The 22,926-nt window shown below is 40.4% G+C and overlaps 1 protein-coding gene across 3 annotated transcripts in view; it reads right to left on the minus strand.

Moving 5' to 3' along the window:
* The window catches only part of CREB5 (cAMP responsive element binding protein 5), a 261,442-nt gene that overhangs the window by 187,599 nt on the left and 50,917 nt on the right, over nt 1-22,926 (minus strand). For all 3 annotated transcript variants that reach the window (XR_008464938.1, XM_054192084.1, XM_054192085.1), the window contains one exon: nt 18,104-18,225. Coding sequence is in view for 1 of the 3 variants with exons in the window: in XM_054192084.1 (XP_054048059.1) it covers nt 18,104-18,225 (122 nt within the window). In the remaining 2 variants the exon portion in view is untranslated. The remainder of the gene's footprint in view (nt 1-18,103; nt 18,226-22,926) is intronic.

Consider the following 22,926-nt stretch of genomic DNA (forward strand, 5'->3'; position numbering starts at 1 on the left):
GTTTAGCATTCAGAGAAAAGCTATTCAACAAAGAAAGAGAGAGAAAGAGAGAGAAAGAGAGAGAAAGAGAGAGAAAGAGAGAAAGAGAGAAAGAGAGAAGGAGAAGAGAAAGAAAGAGAGAAAGAGAGAAAGAGAGAAAGAGAGAGAGAAGAGAGAGAAAGAGAAAAAAAAAAGATGTAAACTCAATGAGATTCAAGGCAAAAAAAATGAATGAAGATTTGTGTGATACTAAAGAATATTCTTTGTTCTTTGAGATTATTTGCTTTAAGGCAGCAATATGATAGTCTGAATTTTAATAAGATATGGTAAAGAGCCTGTGATGTAGGGAGGCCAAAATGATTACTCTTTCTTCAAAAAGGACAGACAACGTACTACCCTACAATACTTGGTCTGTCTCTTCTTACAGTAAACATTGCTAATGCTCCTGGAGAGGGGCTGACCTTGCCAGCCAATTACATTATGCTAATTTGTCTGTTACTATAACTCCTACAGAGGCATTCACAGCTCAAAGCAGGACAGAGATTTATATTGTCTCTTCCAAGCTGCAGACTATGGACGTTAATCTCTCTCTCCCCCTCTCTTCCCCTCCGGTTACAAGTCTACATGGCAATATCTACAGGCAGCGCCACTGCACATTCAAAGCGACAGTTATTGCCAGCTTTATTCAACTTAAAAGACAAGCCGTTGTCCTACCTTGCCCTTTTAATAACTGTCACTCTATCTAAGAAAGCATACGCTTGGCAACAGCTGTTTTCCTATGAAAACATATGGTTTCTTATATGCTTTTGAAAACACCACAGGAATGTATTTGCTTGCTAGATGCTAGTGCCATGTCACTATATCAAGCAACAAAAAAATCATCGAAAGGAACTGCAATACGTTTTCTATGTTACACTCATGTATTACAAAAATACGTATTGTTTTAAAGCAACAAAAAATCATCCAGCTGAAAAGATTCAATGTTAAAATAAGGTTCATAATTTAGGAGTTATGTGCACTACAGTATTACTTAAAGATGCGATCAAAACCTTGGTCTTCTACAAACATGTAGCCAATATGATGCTTCATGCAGGCAGTTTACAGTCCATATTGTATCATGGAGAAAAAAAATGTCTCACGAGATGTGGCTCTTCTAACTGCTGGAAAGATCAGAAGCTTCCCCTAACATCTTTCAGTTGAGATATGATAAACAGAGTATCAAAAACAATTGAGTCACCTCAGTTTATAATAAACTACCGTCCATCAAGTAAACCACAGTAATGACCTTTACATGCTTCTCTCCCTCCATCCATAATATTTAGGGCAAGCTAAGAGTATTCGCATGGCCAGTCGCATGTCAGAGAAGATAAAAAGAAGCAAACTTGTTTGGCTACTTTAACTCAGATGTGCTCAGTCTAGGGCCAGGCTACCTTGAAAGCTAAATATTTTGGTAAATAAAGTTCTGGGTGTGGTTTTGAAACTGATTTCAACATCACTGACATAAAAACACAACAAGTTTTCAAAGTGTTAAGACGACACTTAGGGAAGTTACAGGTCATCAGGAAAACAAGAAAAAAACAAAAACGTGGCTTACGAGAAGGTCTTACAGAAATTTCCCATTGGCTCTAAAAATAATTCCACTGGGATGTTTGCAGAAAAGAAGAGAGAAAGAGAGAAAGAGAGAAAGAGAGAAAGAGAGAGAAAGAGAGAAAGAGAGAAAGAGAGAAAGAGAGAAAGAGAGGAGAAAGAGAGAAAGAGAGAAAGAGAGAAAGAGAGAAAGAGAGAAAGAGAGAAGAGAATTATATTCAATCCAGTTTATGCTCTAGGATCAACATTATCAAGAAAACCACCCAAACTTTACTGCAAGAGCTTCTGAACATACCAGCATTTCTAGGTGGTATTACAGTACTTCTCATAGAACTTCAAAATTTTTACACCTGTGTCTTTATGGCAGTTAAACACAGGGTCACACAAAAAAAAACCCCCAAACCCCGTCACACTGGAACGTTAGTGTTTTATTACCTATTAACAGTGAGAGGGCACACACAGAAGTCCACACAAATCTGTATCCCTGACTTTACTATTTCCAGCAGATCATGTTGCACTACAGCCTGCAGTTAATGCCCTGAGCCACAGCCTGACTTTTAAGAAGGTGCTTAAGCACGTGGTGCACAGAGGTCAGGAAAGCCGATGAACAGCAAGAACTGGTGAAACTCCTGTGACAGCTCGAAGTATGGCCCTCAGGCATCTGGTCGGCCCCTTTCCATGGGTTATGATTCTGTCCACACAGTTTCGGAAAGGTAACACTTGCCTGGTGGGCACATATGCCACTATGAGGATCCAGCATTTTGCAACCTATTGGCAAATGTGCCATAAACCCGTACTGACCCCTGGCTTTTTCACCTTCTTTCTAAAAGTAAGCAGCAACTGAAGACTTAATAAGATGCCTGGGAAGAGGAGACATAAGAAAACAAGTTGATTCCTTGTGCAACTGTTCCTGCCACTGAGGATCTGATGCACCAGGGGCAAACCTACAAAGCCTTTGGAGAAGATTAATACAGGATGTTTCTCTTGGAACGTAGGAACTGTATTATCACTGAAAGTGATATAAGCCAAGGGAGGGAATGGAAAGATACCCTCATCTGAAAAAAAAGATGCTTTGCAGTTAGCAAATAGAGGTATAACCTCATCGGCCTGGTTAGACACCACCAAGAAATTATGAAAACAACTTTCAATACCAGCTTCTTAACAGGACACAGTGCTCTCAAGACCAGAAGATAACCGGGAGCATCTTTTGCTCTCTCTTTCAAGCTCAGATGAATAGCAAGGTTAAAAAGCAAAGAGCCTAGGTAATGGAGGCAAACATACGTGGCACTCATCAGATCTGCAATCTACAAGACAGAAGGATTCACCACGAAATCAGATTCACTTCCTCTTCTGTACACTAAAGACTCAGCAGGAAGGAAGGAAAAAAAAAAAAAAAAGGTACAGCCTGCCATTCAGAGGTTTTATATTCTGCCAAAAACAACGATAATGTGTTCCCATTTCACTTCAATTTGTAATCCGTAACTCCAGTTCTTCACTAGAAAAGGAAGAAGAAAAGGTTGCTTTACAAACACATGTCCAATCTTTCCGAATGCATCAAATAGTTTTGTGTGATAACAGGTATTTTCATAAGGCACAACAGTATGAGAGGACTTAAATGTACATATAACAAAACTGAAACCAACTGCTTAAGATATCATTCAGCACACAGCATGTAAAAAATTAATTAAAATATTTGTAAAATGATATCGTTCACCTACATTTCTCTTCAGAATAAGAACTGGCTTTTCCATGAAGCCAGTTAATTTGCTGGTAATGATCAACACGTGATATATTTCTGAACTCTCCAAAATTTAATTTTCTACTCATTTTCCAGCTGATGAACAAAAGGAAACTGCTCTTCCTGCATAATTAACTTAGCTTATACTCCTATCATGAACAGTCTATACAAGGCGATATCTGTACTATCCATATGACAGTCTCATCTGACGTTGCTATGCATGCAGGCAAAAATCACACTCCAACAACTCCAGCAAAACTGACCTCATGCTAGAGGTGACCTAAGATTACCTCGTTTAAGATACAGATATCCTCTGTATCAAGCAACATTTTCAAAAGATGTAGTAAAAGGAGAGTGCACTATAAAAATATTTTTAAACTGGAGCTTTCCAATCAGTTCGATGGGTTTACATGAGCAAATCTGGTCCCTTTTTGAAGTTTTAAAAATTTCTCCATTGCAAGTATAACTTCTGGTTATCTCTTTATTAACTATAACTGGCAGAAGCTTATCTGCTTGACAGGAGAGAGAAGGAGCATTTAAAATTACCAGAGTACCACATTGCTCTACATCCTAAAAGGGGTGAGGGTGTCTTGCTGGCATGGAAGTCAAAGTGACAGGGATCTGATCCAGACAACATCTGTACAGAAAGCACATTAGGTTCCTTAGCTGCTCAGCTCTTTCACACTGTATTAATAGTCCTTGAATTCATCAACTCTGGAACAAGCAGAGATTTTTTCCTTTTCTTGGAAAAACATGCTGTGGTATTAGGCTAGTAATTTAATCTTGTTGGCAATATAATAGTTATGGTATAATCCCTCATGTTATAAAAGTAATTGCCATAATCATAACCTACATTGAATTATTTCTTTTGCTACAGTGCGGCTGCAGCGGTTTCCCACTCCCAACCTGCCGTCCTATCGCTGCGGAGACAAGAAAGGGCAGAAAGCAGAGCTCACAAAACACTACTACAGCCCGTCCCTCTCTCCCTTGCCTAATAGCAAGTGACTCCCCATCCCAGTTAATAAAGAGCTCCTTGTCCCTCCATTATGCAGTGTAATCTTTAAAAGATTACATTCTCATTTGGGAATGAGCCAAGAGCCAGTGGGAAATTCTCTAGTAAATTGGATAGGGAGACAACAATATGAAGGGCAGCTGGATGGGAGCACATTTTTTTCAGGGCATTCCTGTTCCTGGGGCCCTCCGGCATTGTTCGAAGTCCTGCAGTCTCGGCTCTTTTCACTGCTCTGTTGTCAGGATAATGCAATTCAAGAAGAAGGGGACACAGATTAGCTGGTTTGAAGATGGAATGTGAGGAAGTGAAGACTGAAAAGCAGTAGTAAGAAAAGAAGGGGAAAGCCCAATTATATTTTTAAGACTTACCACCTTACGTAAAAACAAGGGAAGAGCACTTTGTTTTAAAACACTGTACCAAGTTTATCAACTACAATAGTAAAATATGTGTTTTTCCTTCCCCGACTGTCATCAAGAAGGGTATTTGAGCACTCCATCACTAATAGCATATTAAAGTAGTATTTTGAAAGGCACATTTCCCTCACTGCCCATTTCCCCTTGCCTGCACCTTCCAACAGATGCATTTGCTCTGTGGAACTTACTTTCCACCCCACCCTACCTGTGATCCAGGATGGAGAAAACCAAAACAACACGGGGCAGGCAGCTCTACCCCATTTATTCCTGCACACAGAAGGGTGCAAGTGAAGGAGAAAAGCAACTGGATTTTTTTGGGTTGGTTGGTTTTTTCTTCCATTTTTATTGTTCTTTAAAAGTACTTTCTCAAGAAGTCACACAAATTTATGTATACAGAAGACTGGATAGGTGCCTCATGTTTACTTGGTCAATAATGGCATACATATACTACCATCTTAGCACCACTTTTTGTTAGAAAGTACAGAAATCCCAGGGGGAAAAAAATGAAAAAAGCTATAACAAATTAACTTTTTTTTAAAGTAACAGATCTTTTTTATTCATCCAGAAAAATAAGTTTTTAATCATAACATGAAATTCCAATCATTATTCCTTTTCATGTAACATAATTAAGTAAGTTATTAGGAGGAAGTAAAAAAATAGTTGCCACAGCAGGGTATTGGAAAGATTGTTTTTACCCTTAAATTGCTGTTCAACCAACTACAACTTTCTTCACCTGCAAGACTCAAGTAACAACGGTTACCTATAGTCCATGGGAGGCAGTAGTTAAAATACATTAAAATAGAGGATTGTTTGCAATTTAAGATCTTAGTGTTGGGAAGTCCTGATTCAGCAAACTATCTCTATTCAGCAAACCTCTACACACATGCTTGAAGTTAACCACATGTTTAAGAGCTATTGAAGTACACGGACTTTGGCCCCATTTCAGAAAAATCGGTTATATACACATTTAACTGGCTGAGATGGATGAAGCAAAGAAAAGAAATCGGGATAAGAGAACTGTACCTGAAAAAGATTCCAGCCAAACAATAATCCACAAAATAAGAACTTATGTGCAGAGGTGTAATACACTTAATAGCTTTCCTGGTTTTCCTGAAATATATATGTTGGCATTTACACTTGCATGACTTTAGTGTATTGAAAAAAAAAAATAAATAGCATAAATGGGAGAGAACTATGGTAACTACTTGTCATTAGAGAAACAGGCCTTACCATAGATCTATACATCCCAAGCAAGATACACGTAAATCTCAGAGATAAGAAATGGAGTGTGATGAGAGAAAGAATATTTTATAAAGACCACTGAAAGCAAAATCAACAGCATCCAGGCTTACTCTCCCTTCCTCTTTTTCAGGGAAAAACTATTCTAATACCTAACACCAACCGAGCATCTCCATCTCTCCTCTTCTCTTGTACAGACACATCCCTTCACATCTCAATTCAACATTAAGCCGAGAAACTAACTCAGTTTCCCTGAAGCAAAGTTTCTTTCTTCTTTTTTTTTTCTTTCTTTTTTTTTTTTTCTGGGGAGGGCAGTGGGGGGACAGAAAAGGAAATTATATTTTTCACATTCCTCTATCTCTGCTCATCCAATTCTGCTAACAAGTACATCACAGGAATATTTTAATACCCCAGTTCTCAGAAAACAAAAACTGCCTTTTTAATGTCTGCCTCATATAAGTGCTGTTCTTTCTTTCTCTTTCTTTCTTTCTTTCTCGTTTGCTTTCTTTCTCTTTGCTTTGTACAGCCTCACAGTATCACTCAGCTTTCTCCACGTCTGATTAATATTGCTTTTCCTCTTCTTCCATGTGAATGTTCCTTTCCATTTTCCCCACCAAGTCTGACCCGGGAATAAGTCCTTCATATAAGTAAAAGTGAAAGATACTTTTCTTCCTTTCATTCCTTCCTTCCCTTCATCAACCCACACTTTCCCATCATCTCCTTTCTCTCTCCTCTCTATCCCTTACATCAGGGAGGACTCTTCCAACACAAAGAAGGAGGGACTGGCAACATATCTTATTTTTCTTTCTCCCATGATAGGGAAAGAGCGAGCAGTACTGGGGCAAAAATAAAGTGACAGATAGAAGCACACACAATCCACAGATAGGGCAGCTTTTACCTTTTCTTCCAGGTGCCACTACTGCACCATTTCTTACTGAGAGTGGGGAAGCCAAAAGCCAGCTCCCTTTCCACGCCCACTTTGAATTTCCCTGTCTTGATAAGTCCACAAATAAGGAGATAATACCACCCCCCATCTCAGGTGAGGGAGGAAGAGCAGGAAGAGCAAATCTCTCTTACTGTAGGAGGGGAAGCCACGGTGCCCACACAGACACATACATACTTTAATCTTTGTCGAGAAGGAGGTGAAATCTACTCAACTAACAACTGTAGAGTACTTTTAGCTTATTGAAAGGTGCTCTGGCATGGAAATCAAGCACCTCCATCATCACGCGCATTACACTTACAGGCTACACAGCTTAGAGTTTAACATTAACATGGTTTCTTTTACTGCAGTTCCTCTTGCAGATGTCTTTTATTTAGAAAGGGAATTTCTAGCCTTTAATAAGAAATATTGGAGCAAGCTACAACTAATGAAAAGGGAGAACACAAGGGCTTACATGACAAGCCAACAAATTTCCCTAAACATTACATTGTACATTTTTACTGAGACTCACAGAAAAAATCAGCGAGACCTTCAGAAAACAAATTTCCAAATAAAATCCAGCATAAAATCAAAAGAGGCAGTAGTCATTTTCTGGAATTCCACAGAAAAAAAAAAAAAATACACAAAACTTCTCCAGGCTCACAACAATTTTCCTATCCCCATTAAGCACATTTTTCCATCAAGAAGACTTCTCTAAATAATAGTATGCCACAAATGATCATTAGGCAGGAAAAACGGGTCAGGGGAAGGATAACAAAGATGAAAAGAAAACTGCTGAGAGTTCACCTCTGCTGTTTATTTTGAAGCACACTTAAGATTCGAGTCGGACTATTCTAATTGTATTCAAAGACTTAGTTCTCTAAAGAACATAAACAAAACTAGCAAGGGCCATAAGCCAGAATAAAGCTTTCCTCATAATCATAGAGTAAGGTCAGCTTTTGTTTGTTCTTTCATATGATAATCTCAACTCCTCTGGTTTGATTTTTTTAATTTTTAAAAAAGGAGAAAATGAAGTTTCTTAAGACTAATGGCCTATTTCTGCAAGGGCAGCTTTTTTTAGTCTGCTCACATATTTTCTAGCTTCTTTTGGCTGTGCTTTCCTTATCAAGTATTTTAAAGCTTTTACACCTAATCTAGGTTAGCGTGCTCTGGTTAGCAGCTTGTATCCATTGAAAGGCGAGGCAATAATCCATCTAGGAGGTTTAGGGCATTTTCATAGAACTGATGCAGAGCTGTGTCAATTTTAATGTCATGCCATGGAGAGTGCATGCAGCTCTCTCCACTTTAGAGGATTAAAAGTGACCTCTCTTACCAAAATCAATAAGGGCAGCTTGCTGTGACTAATAGGTTGTAGAAATTCAAAAGAGACGGTTTGTAACACTGAGTTCATTCTCCCCGTGTCTCTCCCCACCCAGCCCCAGACTGGCTGGCAGAGCTGCACTTTGACATGTACATTCACATGGCGAACCCATGTCTGTTCCCTTCCCAGGGACCAGACCGAGCCACACGCAGTTTACTCACACTTCAGGGAAGAAAGCAAGCTGATATTTATTTGATAAGAGTGGAGTCGGCAACTTCTGTAGAGAAGCATGTGAGAGAGAAACTAAAATACGGAAACGGTTAAAATGTACTCTTTTTTTTTTTTTCCTCCCCAGTATGTTTTTTTAAAGGCTCTATTTTTACGTATCATCAGGACATCAACAAGTACCCAGATACTTCACATCACTTCATGACCACAGTTTGGTTTTCTTTCTAGTCTCTGAGCAAAGGCTTTTCTCCCTTCAGATCTTTGCCTAGTTGTAATAGGCTAAAAATTTAAATTCCATTAAAGTCAATGGAACTGCCCCAGAGATGTATGAGGCTATACATCCAACTGTAGCGTTCATTAACTGCCATGGCACGTGCTCAGTTGCTCTGGCTTCTTTCTCCTCTCCACTATTCCTTCTGTTACTCCAAAGTACTTCCGATTTAACAGTTAACTTTGGGGGCTTTTAGAAATACAGTAATTTGGTACAGTGCTGGAAATGGGTCATGCCACAGAGTGCACACAACGGGCGTCAACCAAGTTTTCAGTTTTTCAGTTTCACATTTTGTAAGACTTAAGAATACCAGCAACTCAGATCAGCTCTCCTACCTTATGGTGAAAATACCCTTACTCTCATGGATGTCTCTAATTTCCAATTTATTTTGCTTGCAGTACAAATTAAAAATCCTTACCCACGGTTCATGACTTGTGGACATTTTCTCCACATAACAATCACCATCATTGTCTTCATGCCAAAAAAAAAAGACTGCCTTGGGGAAGCAAGGGAGAAAGGGGGTTGAAATGGTGGGAGGAACCCAACTGTAAAGGTTTAGGAGTCCCTACGGAGGTTTATAAATAGACGACTGCCATGTGCAAAACGTGAAAGAAACCCAGTCAGCATAAGAGCAGTTGCTGTTTTGAAATCTTCTAACTACATCCATTTAGGCAGTAGACAGAGTTATAAACAAACAATAAATCAAGAAATTATTAGCATTTGAATTTTGGCAAGATAATAAAATGTGTAGGGGTATAATCAGCAAATAATACGAAAGATCTGCAAGCGAACCCACCAATTAATGATAAATAGGACTTGGCACGGGATAACTTCACCAATGTGGATCTCATTAGATGGCCGTGGAACCTGTTCCTGCAGCAGCCCTCTCTGAGCGAGGGAAAAGTGAGGTAACCGAAATGTCAGCGTACCCACCCCCTCGCGGCTCTCGGGCTCCAGGATTGTAACCACCTGGGCCAAAATGACAACCTTATGCTGCCGTGAAGGCCATGCCATGGTTCTCCAGTCTTTAACCGATAGGTTTCCTCGTCTCAGCTTTTGGACCTTTGCTCTTCAATTCCATCTCAACAAAGGTGACCAAAAATGCGCAACTTCACTCACTCTGGAGAGCGAGAATCCCTCTCTCCTCTGTTCACCTTGCTTTATTAATGATACCTCTTAAAGAGGGAAATGCCCCCAAGCAAGCAATATCACTTAAACAGATAAATAGTTCGCACACCAGGCAGGGGGAAGGGAGAGGGGGAAGAGACCCTGCCTTATTAGACTAGAAACAGACACACCATATTAATGCAAAGAATCAGCATATGGTTCTAATAGGCTTTCTTAAAATGATTTATCAGCTGTGATTAAGCCCTCGACCAGCATGTCTATCTTCATAAATAAAGTAAAAGTGCACCTTGCTCTGAAATGTATCAGCAGTATCTTATTACCTACCCAACCATATCGGCTGCAGTCCACTCTGGGGAGCATGGAGCTTGTGTTTAATAGCAGAGCATATGCTCTAAAGAGATTGCCAAGATTTAGAGGTTTTACCTAAGAGATAGACTTATAAAAATGCCACTACGGGGAAGCTTTATCCCTTCATCATGTGCCATCCAGTCCATGCTGCTGAAATCTGAACTTGCAACAAGAAAGCTGTGCCATTAAAAACATTCATAGGAAGACCAAGGCAAAACGCACAACTATGCCATGTTGTGGTCAAAGAAACGTCAGAATGAAATCAGACAGGCCTCCTTTTCTTGGGGGTAGCCAAAATATACAAAACACAACAAAAACCCAAACATTACAAGAGGGTGACTCAACTTCTTTGGGACAGATACAATAAGAATCAGAAGGAAAGTGGACTGTCCTGACTGAGCTCTGCAGGATGATTCATCAGCTGGAATTCAGAAGAACATGGAAGGATTATAGTTAGGGAGGTTTAGCTCAATCAAAAACTTATGCCCTCAAGAACTGTCTTTCTGCATGATATAGGCACTTAATGCTGGAAAAACATTTAGGTCTTCTCTCAGAGTACGAGGACCTAAATCCATAAATCCATCCAAACACAGTCCATTGCTACGGAAGAAGATAAGACAGACCTGCCCGCCAGCAGAAGACAAGATGTTGTAAAGTCAGTGATAAGCCTAAGTTAAAGCCTATTCCTCTGAATATTTTTGCAAGGTCATCTTATGAACTCTGTTGTCTTGACAGCTTTTCCGCACCGTTATGCAGAAAGCGTCCCTTTTGTAAAACAGTTCAGTGTGGGAGTTAAGTGCCTGGACATAGAAATATGCTCAAAACAGGACTCACCAAGTCAAGGGACTACGGTGCCAACTGCAGAATTGTCATAAAAAAATATACCACCCCATGTCTACCATGAAAGCTCCACAAGTTTAGAAAAGCAGTTAAAATACAGCAAGCCTACCCATCTGGAGAGAGGAGGAGAGCATTCTTCCTGTCTTTAGCAACACTGAACAACAGCTGATAAATCTTTAACACACATGGTTTGTGGGATGCCCTATGCTGAGACCGAGGAGATATGGAATCAATCCGAGGCTCTGCCACAGACTTCCTGTGCAATTTTTAGCACGTCACTTGAGCCCAGATCCTTTCTGGTAGCTCACTGATTCGCTCCTGCTTTATTTCAGTGAGAGCAAGGCACCAAAATGCCTTTGAAGATGTCTATCAATCTTTTGGGGCCACACTGCTAAAGATATTTAGGAACCAGGAGAGACACAAAGCTGCTTGCTTGGCAGAACAGTGGAGAGGACCCAGCTCCCCTGCAATTCTCACTCCATGTCTGCGATCCCTTCAAGAGCTTGGTGTCACACTACGAGCAAGCTTTGGAAAACCACATCTTCTGGAATCTGTTTTTCCTTAGAAAATAAGAGACAAAGCATTTCCCTTCTCCATAGGAATGCTGCAAAAGTTAATAATTAAGAAAATGGAGGTTTTACAAACCAACAGTGAGCCCATAAAGCAGATCAATAACCTGATGCAATTAATGAATATGAAAACTCTGAATAACGCATTGGGAAAATTCCGATACAGAGTTGTTATGTATCTTTAAAGTACCTTAATGCATCACCCAGAAGAAATGCTATGCTGTGAAGATACTCACATCTTCACACATACAGATGTTAAATTTGAAGTATAGGATCTATTATACTGAAATCTTTGAATCTGGGGTGATGTTTTGGACTTAGAACTTAAGAATTTTCAGGTATCACCTTGACAACAGCTTAACTGATTGATAAAGTAACAGCTTGAAGTTATTACAATACCTACAACAACGGTACCCTGGCCTTTAAGCACTACATTAACATAAATCATTCCTAGTCTTATTTTCCGTCTCCTAGAACATACTCACCATATTATAAGATACTCAATCTCAGTGGGAGAATAAGTCATCAAAGGGACCTTTGACTTGAAAAAAAATATGGACATTCTTACACCATGTTTAGGCAAATGCAAAGAGAATGTATATATGTGTATTTATAATTGCATATTTTTTTAAAAAATCAAGATAGCAAGCATTTAAACATAGGTCTTTTCTTCTGCTGTACAGACTGTCAGTCAATGAGTCAAAAGCGCTCTGGGATTAGGCTTATAAATTTGTTGGTTTGTATGACTTGACGAGTGCAATTCAGCTGTTTCAGAGCACTTGCCTCTGAAATGTCCACCAGCACACTATTCTTTTCAATGACCCCACTGGGGTTTCAAAGTATTCAACAAGAGCAGATCACCGCTGCCGTGATTGCTGTAGAGACAGGGCACACACTCAGAAGCCCTGCTGTTCTGCACCAGCGCGCTCCAGCACTGACAACACCTCCCACAAGACCATGCTTAAGAGAAAATGAACCTGCAGATCTCCTGTCCTGCTGGACAGAAAGCGTATACATGTTCTTGAAACAAGGCTCTGTGCTGCACATTCATCACGCAAGGGGGAAAGAGTCAGGTGAGTGCACTCCTTGGGAGGGTGGCTGTTTTTCATAAATGGACAGTGTTGAATTTGTAGTCCATCACCACAATGAACCCTTCATCCCTGTTCCTCACTTTCACGCAGTGCATCGCCAACATTACTATATGCATCAATATAGGCCTCAAAAACCCAAACACTTATACAATGTGCTTTATCAACATACAGATTTTTTTCTTGTCATATATGGGTACCGTATTATTTTAATACCACCCTTTCCTGTGTAAGGGGTGCCATTTGCCGCACTGCTAGTTTCAGCCTGTATTGTCAATGCAGGAGTGAATTTTCTGCTTTGATAAAATGAGGGACCAAATTAAAACAAGATATGAAGTCTTTTCTTATATCCAGCCAACACAGCTCTTGCAGCTTGTCCTACTGGGAAAGTCAGAAGCTTTAAAAGTGGCATCTGTTGCAAACAAGCAGCATGTCTCCTAGGGCCTGCTTCTTCCACCACTGACGTGAGCAAACAGAATCAGGCCCTTTTTTGGGAGGTTTGGTCGTTACTTTAAAATAAGCCTCCAAAAAAGAAAAACAGCAGCAAAGCCCACCAAGTTTGTAGAACACAAGAAATGCTTGAACAAGAAAGACATTCTTATTCCATCAAATTTAGGGCTACTGAGTTGGTATTTACCTTTTACCTCCTTGTTGTAATGTAAAATGTTTCCTTTAAAAAAAAAAATACTTAAATCAAGCAAAACCCATCACACTTTTTTCTTCCTGCACACTTTTTAGAAGACAAAGGGAAAAAAAACTATGGGCCAGGTATACATTGCGTAAAATTTAAACAAGGTGTAGAAACAAAGTGAAATTTTCCACCAAACTACACCTGCCCAAGAGACAGGTTCTATCATTTCCAGCTTGCCTTGAATTAGATCATCCTCCCCATACTCATAGGCTACAGCACAGAGCTACGACACTCAGAAAATATTTGCCAGAATTCTCTTCTGGAGTTCAGAGAGTCACTGAGTTCAGCACAAAATGGTGAAGCAGTATAAGTTAGACAAGTGCAATTTATTTACCGTCTTATGCTGATAGACAGAAATCTATCCTGGTGTATACAAGGCAGAAGGAGAACATAGAAGGTACAAAACAAATGTATGCCTTTCAAATATGCATCAGACTGTAGCATCATCCCTTGCTTAACACAACTAAACTGAATGTTCAAGACTTTTTAATCATTCTGTAGACTGAGCCTATTCAACCACCAAATGCCCTGTATTTGTTTTTTGATTGTTTTGGGGTTTTTTCCTTCATTGGACTACTTCAATATGCTGATGCTTTTCTAGCAGTGAGGTGCCTGTGGTGGGATAGTATCCTTGGAACAGGAATATTACGCCACGCAGAGGACTTGTTGGCTGTGGCCTTCCTGAACTGACACTGAACAACTCGCATTAAAACCAAGCCGTAGTTGAGAATAACTGTTTCCTTGTCTCATTTGCACAGTTTACATATTACCTTGCAGCACTGAGCACGGGTTAGAAGATTTCAAAATGGCAGGATAAACCTTAGGAATTCTAGCATAAGCAGAATGTGATTTTAAAAATAACCTCATGTTGAAAATATTCAACTCGCTATTTCTAAATACTACTTGATGTAGTACTCTACATGCTACACTAAGCATATTTCCACTCTTTCTCATTTCATTCAGAGAGGTCAGGCAAGATGCATTTTAATAAAGCACATCCAATTAGTCCTTCAGAAACACATCCTGACTCTTCCCGTCTTTGACGTTATTCCCTCAGACGCAACCTCAATGCTCAAAACAAGAGGCGACAGCAGCGCCTGTCCAGTAGCAGCAAAGGTCATGTATAACCTGTTACAAATGCTTTGGATACTCAATGCTCTGAGCAGTGTAAACCTAAAACCTGCAGCTAGCAGGCTGAGATCGTCATCCGATCTGCTGGCACTACCCGCCTTGTTGATTTGGGTTGCAAATTTTGTCTGGGGCAGAGCTGTCAATTGCTGCCTGCCTCAAGTTCCCAAGAGCTTTAATATTTACACTTTTGCAAGTAGAAATATAGTAGAGGTGTGCTTTTACCTGTGCTAATTTCGGTGTTGAATTTGGCAGGTAGGATGCTTGTACCAGGAAGAGTGCTGTCAGGAGGATGCAAAGAGCCTCTTTCTCATATGCTTATTGCTGATCTATAGCATCCTTGGCATTTAGGGAGCAGGCCTTTCTCAAGCAGAGACTTCCAGCTAATATTTGATGGTGTAGGCAACAGAGGAGCCAAACCAAACTGATAGTCTCACTTCCATTTATAACTTAACTTTTCTCATTGGAGTTCAGGTCCTGGAAGTCATCATCATTATTATTACTTGAGTCCACTCGGTCCCCAAGCAAAGGCTGACCCACATATATTCGAAGGGATGGTCCTTGACAGATAAGGTTACAATAATAAGACATATCAAGTATGGTGAGCAGAAAGAGACACTACTCCCACTTCACACATGAGCAACTATGGCAGAAAGATGTTAAGCGATTTGTTCCTGGATAAGCAGCTGGGATATTAATGCAAGTGCTTTCACGTCAATACTACCTTTACAAAAAAGGTACACACGGTGTTCCTAGAACCGTGCGCTCAGGGCTTTCACAGCTGATTCGGAATGTCACTAGTCCATATAACCAGCTTAATCACAACAAATTATCATGGATTATCCATGGGCTCCCACTCAGAAAAAGAAAAAAAAGAAAGAATGCAGCTAATTGGACTTTATTCTTTTGAGTTTTCAAACGACAACTCTCAAGGATGAAAAAAAAATAATCTAAAGCGGTTTTCTCTTACAAGATTTCAGTGTCAAGCTGTGTGCTAAGCCACAGTAATATACTAAAATAAACAAAACTATTTCTTTCAGAGTCCAGAGAAATTAACACGGCCAAAATATTTTTGGAAGGCTTTTCTGAGCCATGAGTAAGTCTTCCATGCGGCTACTATTAGTCTCCAAGTGTTGGTAGGTCCATTAGGGCAACGCTACATCGCACTCATATTCCAGGGACAGGCTGTTAGAAGCATTTCGTTAGCGATAGCTGCACCCAGAGGAGTCCCTTTCTGTCATGGCCTTGGTCTCCTGAATTTGCGTAAAGCCCTACTGAGGCCCGCTTCAGATTCCTATCTGACAGTCAGTCGGTAACATAAGAATGAACATAGAGCAGACTAATTGGAAACACAGAGCACAGGTTAGCTAGCTAGCAGGACTTTTGCCCCCCCACTCCCCCTTTTTTTCTTTTTCCTTTTTTTTTCCTTTTTTCTTTTTTTTTTTCTTTTTTCCCACCCCCCCCCTTTTTTTTTTTTTTTAATTATTTCCCTCCCCGGATCACTCATTTGCTCCCTGGAGGTCGCCAATAGCAGCTGCAGGAGTTGGTAGAAGAAGGGCAGAATAAGACTTCCAGAGACCGTTAAACAACTGGTATTATCAGGTAACCTGATGCCCATGTCTAGGTTTTAATCAGATTGTGCAACTACCCTTTGTGAGCTGAAATGGATTCTGCAACATCAGGCGTTGCAATCTGTGGCTAACTGCCGAGGACTCCACATCAGTAGATCTCTCCTCATCTCCTACTCCTGCAACACAAACACCACGCAGAAAGAAATGCTGAGGAATCCTCTAATTCACAAAGAAGTAGGAATGTACAGAAATGTTCTCCTTGATTTTGGCCAAGCATCTCCTCTGCAGCACACAAGAAACAACGTATTAACAAGTCACATCTAAAATTAAGCCACATCTCATTAAGCGCTGTTTCCTAGTATTGGTCTTGCACACAAAGCTGTGAGGGTCAGTCTGGGCTGTTTTCCCAATCCTTGACCAAAAACTTGGACTCTCTCACATTTGGACACTCTTTTTCCTTGCTCAGAATAACACGCTGCAGCCTCTCTCCTCTATCTGTCCCAGTCTCTCTCCTCATGATCCACAAATAAATGATTCCTAGGCTCCCTTCCCTGTAAGCCAAAACCAAACCGCTCATAGACTCCCTTTCCATCTTCTTTCTACCAGCCTGCTCTCCCGTTCTGCACCTCAGCAATCAGCTTTACCTCTTTTTTTCCAAAAAAGCTCTCTTGGGCCGTTACTTCGCAGACCTCAAGATCCCTAAATGCTGCTGCCTCCAAATTTCACGAGCCCCAGCAGCACATGTATGCCACGCACATATGAATTTTGCATTGGAGAGCAATCACCGACAGGCAAAGCAAATGGCAATACAGCAGCTATAAGAAAGAGTACCTATAGGAAGCCCTTGCAATTGGAGGCACAGACATTTCGAAAAGCAAAATAATGCTGAGGCAAGCTAAGGAGAAGTGCCCTCTGGCTTCAGCACCGTAGCTCCTTCGTGGCCGCCATTTCCGACTTTTAGTCTATGGTCCCGGTTAATGTTCAAATTAGTCAAATAGAGATTACTGTGAGAACTAAGCCAAATAACAGAGTGTTCAATAACCGGGGAACTCCTGTTGCAGGGGACACATTACACAATAATTTCCAAGAGCTGCAGAAACAGGAGAGGGGAAAACAGAGGCACAAAAAGGAACGTTGTGAAGGGGCGGCATTGGGCAGGTTGTTGGAGGGCTGCCGGGAGCAATATGCTCCTGTATGAAGCCCCACATTACTCATGTGTTTTAGTTCTCAAAAGCAACGGGAACTTTGCATCTTAATTGAAAAGTTAGAATTTCATGCGTTACCTCTTGCTGGCCTCTGTAGTGCATTAAGCTCTTTTACAATTCCTTGAAAATTTTAACAGCTCTTTAGGATCCCTCAAAACACTCTAACAACCTTTGGGCATGGGAGTACACTTAACTCCGTACAAAGTGGCCTATATAATTCAACCAAAACTTACAAATACTGAGACTAAAAGAATACTAATTGGAAATCGGATATGTTATCTACTAGGTATTACAAGTTAAAGTTTCCCCCTTCAACATGAATACTTTATGAGAAATACAGAAACACGATAAAGCTGGTAACGATGACAAATAAATTCAGGGGCCCATCGTGTTGCGGAGGAAAGGGCAAAAATTTTTTTTTTTTTTTTTCAAGTAAATGCCCCTTCATAATCCACACTTCCCTATAATGTATTTGAGCAAGTTTGCAATCCTCACTTCAAAGATGATATAATTTTCCCAAGCCTCTCCCTCAAGAGGTGTGTGGTTTGTGTTATAGTTTACTTAAAAGCAGAGACTTGGAATGAAACCCTGGCAAACACAGTTACACGCTTTTGGAAATTTAATGCTGGTTTTTTGTTGGTTCGGGGGGTTTATTTTTGTTAACTGTTTCAGTAGCTTAAAAAGCATGTCACAACTTACAGTGCCACCTAGTTTCTAACCAAAAGGTTACTACCAGGTACTAGAGCTCAATCTGCTTTCACGCAGAGTCCTTTAACATTTCAAGGAACCAACAGGGGAGGAAAGGCTCAGTGTGTTCACACTCACCCTTTTGTTGTTCTCTTCTTCTTGTGCCTTTCTAAACTCGTGTTCTAGGGAGCAATCGATGTCGTTGAAGAGGCCCACTTCCTCACAGTTCTTCAGAAAGCGTGTTGGCGTAGGAGTCTGATCTGAGAATATGACAAGAAATGATCATCGGTATTTAATATCAAAAGGAGAGGGAGAGAATTAAGTAGTTTGCCAGGAAAAGAGAGGTCCTAGTTAACCTCTCTATGCCTTCCCACTCCCATCCCACCATCATTAAAAACAAATCCCACAGCGTTGAATTTCGATGCTACGGACAGCAGGCAGGCAGCGCTCGCCAACAGTGTCCAAAACCAGGCAGCAGTCATCGTTCAACCAGAAAGACAAGAAGCCAGGTTTTCACAAGAGCACGTGACACAAGTGCATATCCTTCACTTGCGCAAATGGTCATTATAAATGTCTATAAATCCCCAATAATAGGTGCAATGCAGAACAACTCACAGTGTATGTGACAATGCACGTTTACAGGGTAGCATGCAGGTAACTGCCGCAGATATGCACTAGTTAACACCTTCAAGAGCTTGAAAACCACCTCAATCATACACATACTTTGCAAAACACACGAAGTTACCCACAGTGAGAAGGAGTTCTGCTTCTAACACAATTTTTGAAGAAGGAGCGAAACGACACTTGGGAAAGGTATGAAATGTTAAACTTCTATCACAAAGAAGTATCCTTATGTGTTTTATACCCAGAAGTGTTGATAATACATATAAAACATGAGATTTGGAGTCAAAAAGATTTTTAATGCATGCCTTCATCTCTAGGGACTTTTTTGCCCTCTCAGAAATAATTTGGGATTCTCTTTAATGCCACAGGCAGGAGGGACTCAAGAAGGTACAAAGTTTTCAGATGCCTTTTCAAAAAGCCCACAAGAGAGACAAGCTAAATTGCCCTGTGGACTGTAGTTTCAGTGATGACCTTGGCTAGTCTTTCTTCAGAAAGTGAAAAATAAAGCCCAGATTTGGGAACGAAGGACTCCTCAGAGGTCAGCTCTGAGGCAACTCCATTCATTCTGAGGCGAGCTCTTAACAACTCCACCCCAGCTTCCCCATATTCCCCTCAAAATTACAATACAGAACCATATTAGCAAAAGCAGGGGAGAATCCATATGGTTCTATCAGCTTTACACAAATTAAAAGAAAAGAAAATAAATTAAGTCCTCTCCTGCATGTTAGTTTCTTCTTCCCAAGCCTTCATTCCAGCTCAAGCTGCTTTGTGGTACCTAATTTTATGGAAAGATTAGACTCACTCTTCAAAAATAATCTTCTGCATAGTCATTGACAACTACCCTATTGTTTGAAATTCATTCTTTAAAAAATGAAAACTCTGTCATACTAATCCCAGTTGCCCATATTGGGCCAATTCTGACCTCAGGAAAAAAGCTTCCTGCTTCAGTGAGTTCTGGAAGACAAATTTGGTTTCTTGCACCTAGCTAAGCTGGGTCAAGTTCTAATATTTCCCCCTTACAGGGAACAGTCACCAGACACTAATAACTTTACATGATCAGAATAGAAACACACAGCAACCCATAAACAAAAGGAGCACAAAAGGAACTCGTAAAAAAGGAAATACAGTTTCCACTTGGAAACTAAGAGGGAGGATCAGACTCCTCCATCATAAAGTCAGCTGAAGCCAATTTCCACCTGTATAAGGTGTGGTCCTACAGGTTTGACCTTCTCAAGTAATTCAAGGGTAAACACACTCGTTTGCACTTATATTCCTGATAGAACATATTAATGAAACATAAAAAGTAAGTCCTTAATGCTAAAAGTCTGTTTTATTTCTTTTGGCTTGAGCATCATACTTGGGAGCTTAAAGGAAACAAAACTCAAGTGTTTGGGAACACACACATATTTATCTATTAGTTTCCACAGCTAACTACTGTATTACCAGAGTCAGAAACATAAGGCTTTCCAAGGATCTTGCAAGAACTCAGCACAAGGAGTCAATGAGGTGCTGACATTGATGGGAGCTGAGGACACTCGTCACTTTACAGGTCCATATCCTAAATAAGTAGTGCCAAACTAATCTCTAGGGTAACCTCACTGAACTTAGTAGATTTACACCAGGGTTGCCTTTGGCCCTTGAACTACAATTTGTACTGGAAATGAAGTACACTAAAAAGCAGGCGAAATAGATTCTATTTCCAAAGAGGCTTAAATATTACTTTAGTGAACAACACGATTGCTTTGTAGAAAAACAAAGATAATCATTGCCAAGACTTCCTGGACATAAAGGGTATGTTAGTATTTGACTGTGAAGCAAATACAGGAAATGTTTTATTTTCAGAAGCGGTATATCCCTATCAAATAAGCAGGGTATCATTTTCATGACCAAGATGAAAAACTAGGGTTTCATAAAGAAGTTGATGGCAGCACTTTCACTAAAATCAAAAATCATATTATTTTTTCAGAGCTGCTTGATCCCAGAATCTGGGAGGCAGGGTAGAAGAGAATACACTAACGTAGATAAAGTCATATTATTTTTCATCAAGGTATGCAGCTGATCCAGAAATCAGGCATTGCTACAACAGGCTACATTAGGCCAGAGGCAACTTCATGGGTAACAAGATGGTGATCAGGCACATGCAGCTGAAGCTCCCAATTTATTCAGCGTCTATTCCATGAATGTTAGACAGACAGGCAAAAAAAAAAAAAAAAAAAAAGTTATCTCAGTAAAGTAAATCCATTTTAACAGTGAAACCAAGCAGTCCAGAGCAAGAATGTGATTTCAAAAGCACAAATGCCTCATCGGCTTTTCTCCGCGCATGCTGAAAGTGTATCTTCTGCACTACAAGCGGCCTGAGATAATCACATGCATTGTGTTGCCTACATTTGACCTTCCCAATTAATTACTTTATTATCTTAAGCATCAAAGCTGATAGATTAATGACACTATTTACACCACCTACATATTAACACAGTGATCTTAAATTACTACCTCAGTCTTCCCATGCAGTTACTGTAGTTTCCATGATCCAGAAATGAGACCAGCAAGAATCAGGGGCGGGGGACGGGACAGGACGGGACCAAACCCCCCCTAAACTCCATCCACAGACCTTCTGGAAGCCAGCTCAGCGAGATGTAAACCAAGAGCTGCCTTTCTACCTTACAATAGTTCGGCCTTCAACATTCACAGAAAACAGAAGTCCATGAAACCACTGTGTTTGTATGAGAGCAGAACTGATAAGGATCCAGACTTTAAAATGTTGAGACTTTACATAATACAGTAGTTATATTTCACATACATTGCACTCACTGGTTTCAGGACTTTGGGGCTGCCAAGTCCAATGGGCTTTCTTTGCTCCTGAGGCAACCAACTGCTTTGCCCCTGCCAAACACCAGTTCTCCCTCAGGAGGTGGGGAAACTAGTAGAAGATATTACTCTCAATACCACGGTCATTCTTTTACCTACATTAGGCAAGCCCTTGTGTTTTAATTGAGAATGATATCACAAAGGACACCCTAGCATAAATTGTACATTCAGGTCTCCCAGAATTAATAAAATATTCCTAATTCTCAGCACTTAAAAATGCATTAATAGTTCCAACAGCTTGTGCCTGACCTCACTGTTCTCTGTTGGTACAAACAAACCTTTTGTTGCTATCACCAGCGCCCACAACTATTGCAGGCTCACTGAGAACAGGGCTCTGATTTGTTGTACTTCAGCAACTGGACGTGCCAGACCCATCTGGACCAAAACTCAGACAGAGCTAGCACCACTCTCAGCATTCCTGCTGAGGACACGCGTTACTGTAGGAAGCTGTCACATGCACAACCCAGGGTTTTAATGGCCCAAGGTGCATTTTGAACCGGGCAGCCTGGGATACAGGTCTGTCTGGGTTAACCCTGGATATCTGGCTATCGTACTGACCAGCCGTCCCAACCCAGTCCCGTTGTTCAACATATAAAAATCTTTCCATCCCCAACTGCTGCCAGAACTAGTCTAGTATGCATTGAGGCATCTACCTCTAGCCAACTGCCACTTCACAGGCGAACCTGCGTCACCTGACAATTACTTAGGAAATACTTTCTATCTCTCCTCTACCACCAGGTTGAACACAGAACCCATCGAGCTTCAGACTAGGCAATAAATGTTTTGTTCAGCCTATTACTCGGGTGAATAATCGGCCTCTCTGATGACACAGTCGTGGCCAGAAAGGCCGCAAGAAACATTAAGCTCAAATAAACCTCAAAAACGTAAGTGGACAACATAAAAGCCCCAGAGCAAGATCAAATGGTCTCACCTGCGCAGATCCCAAGTCAACCTACTGTATCTTACAGGAGAGGGTTTCAGAAGCATTCAGCAATCGGATTCTGACCTGAACCTGACATACTGAATATCTTTTTGCTGCTGACCATTTTGAAAACCTGTCCTCAGTGTCTGAAGCGATGCCTGATTCTCCAAAGTAATTAAAAAATATATCGTATAAGTCAATGGGAAATTTGAAGACTTCAGTAAAAAGATCCCATTATATATTCATTATGTTTAGCTATGCTAATTTTGTTGTTGTTGTTGTTTGGTTTAGGGCTGTTTTTGCAATTACTGAAATAATAGTCTCAGAAAGGACACTCCATCTCAATATATTGCTTTCAAAATAACAGCCCAGGAAACGCAACATTAGCTTGCTCTATAGAGAGTTTATTTGAATGCATTTTGTAAAACTACCTTGGATCCTAGAGTTTCATCCCCCAAAGCACGAATGAAAACTTTAAAGCATGATACCAGTTAAGGAAAAACTTGGAGAACCAAAGGACAGTTATGTGAAACAAGCTTTCATTTAA

This window comes from Rissa tridactyla, chromosome 2 (genome assembly GCF_028500815.1).
Source record: "Rissa tridactyla isolate bRisTri1 chromosome 2, bRisTri1.patW.cur.20221130, whole genome shotgun sequence".
Classification (NCBI taxonomy): domain Eukaryota; kingdom Metazoa; phylum Chordata; class Aves; order Charadriiformes; family Laridae; genus Rissa; species Rissa tridactyla.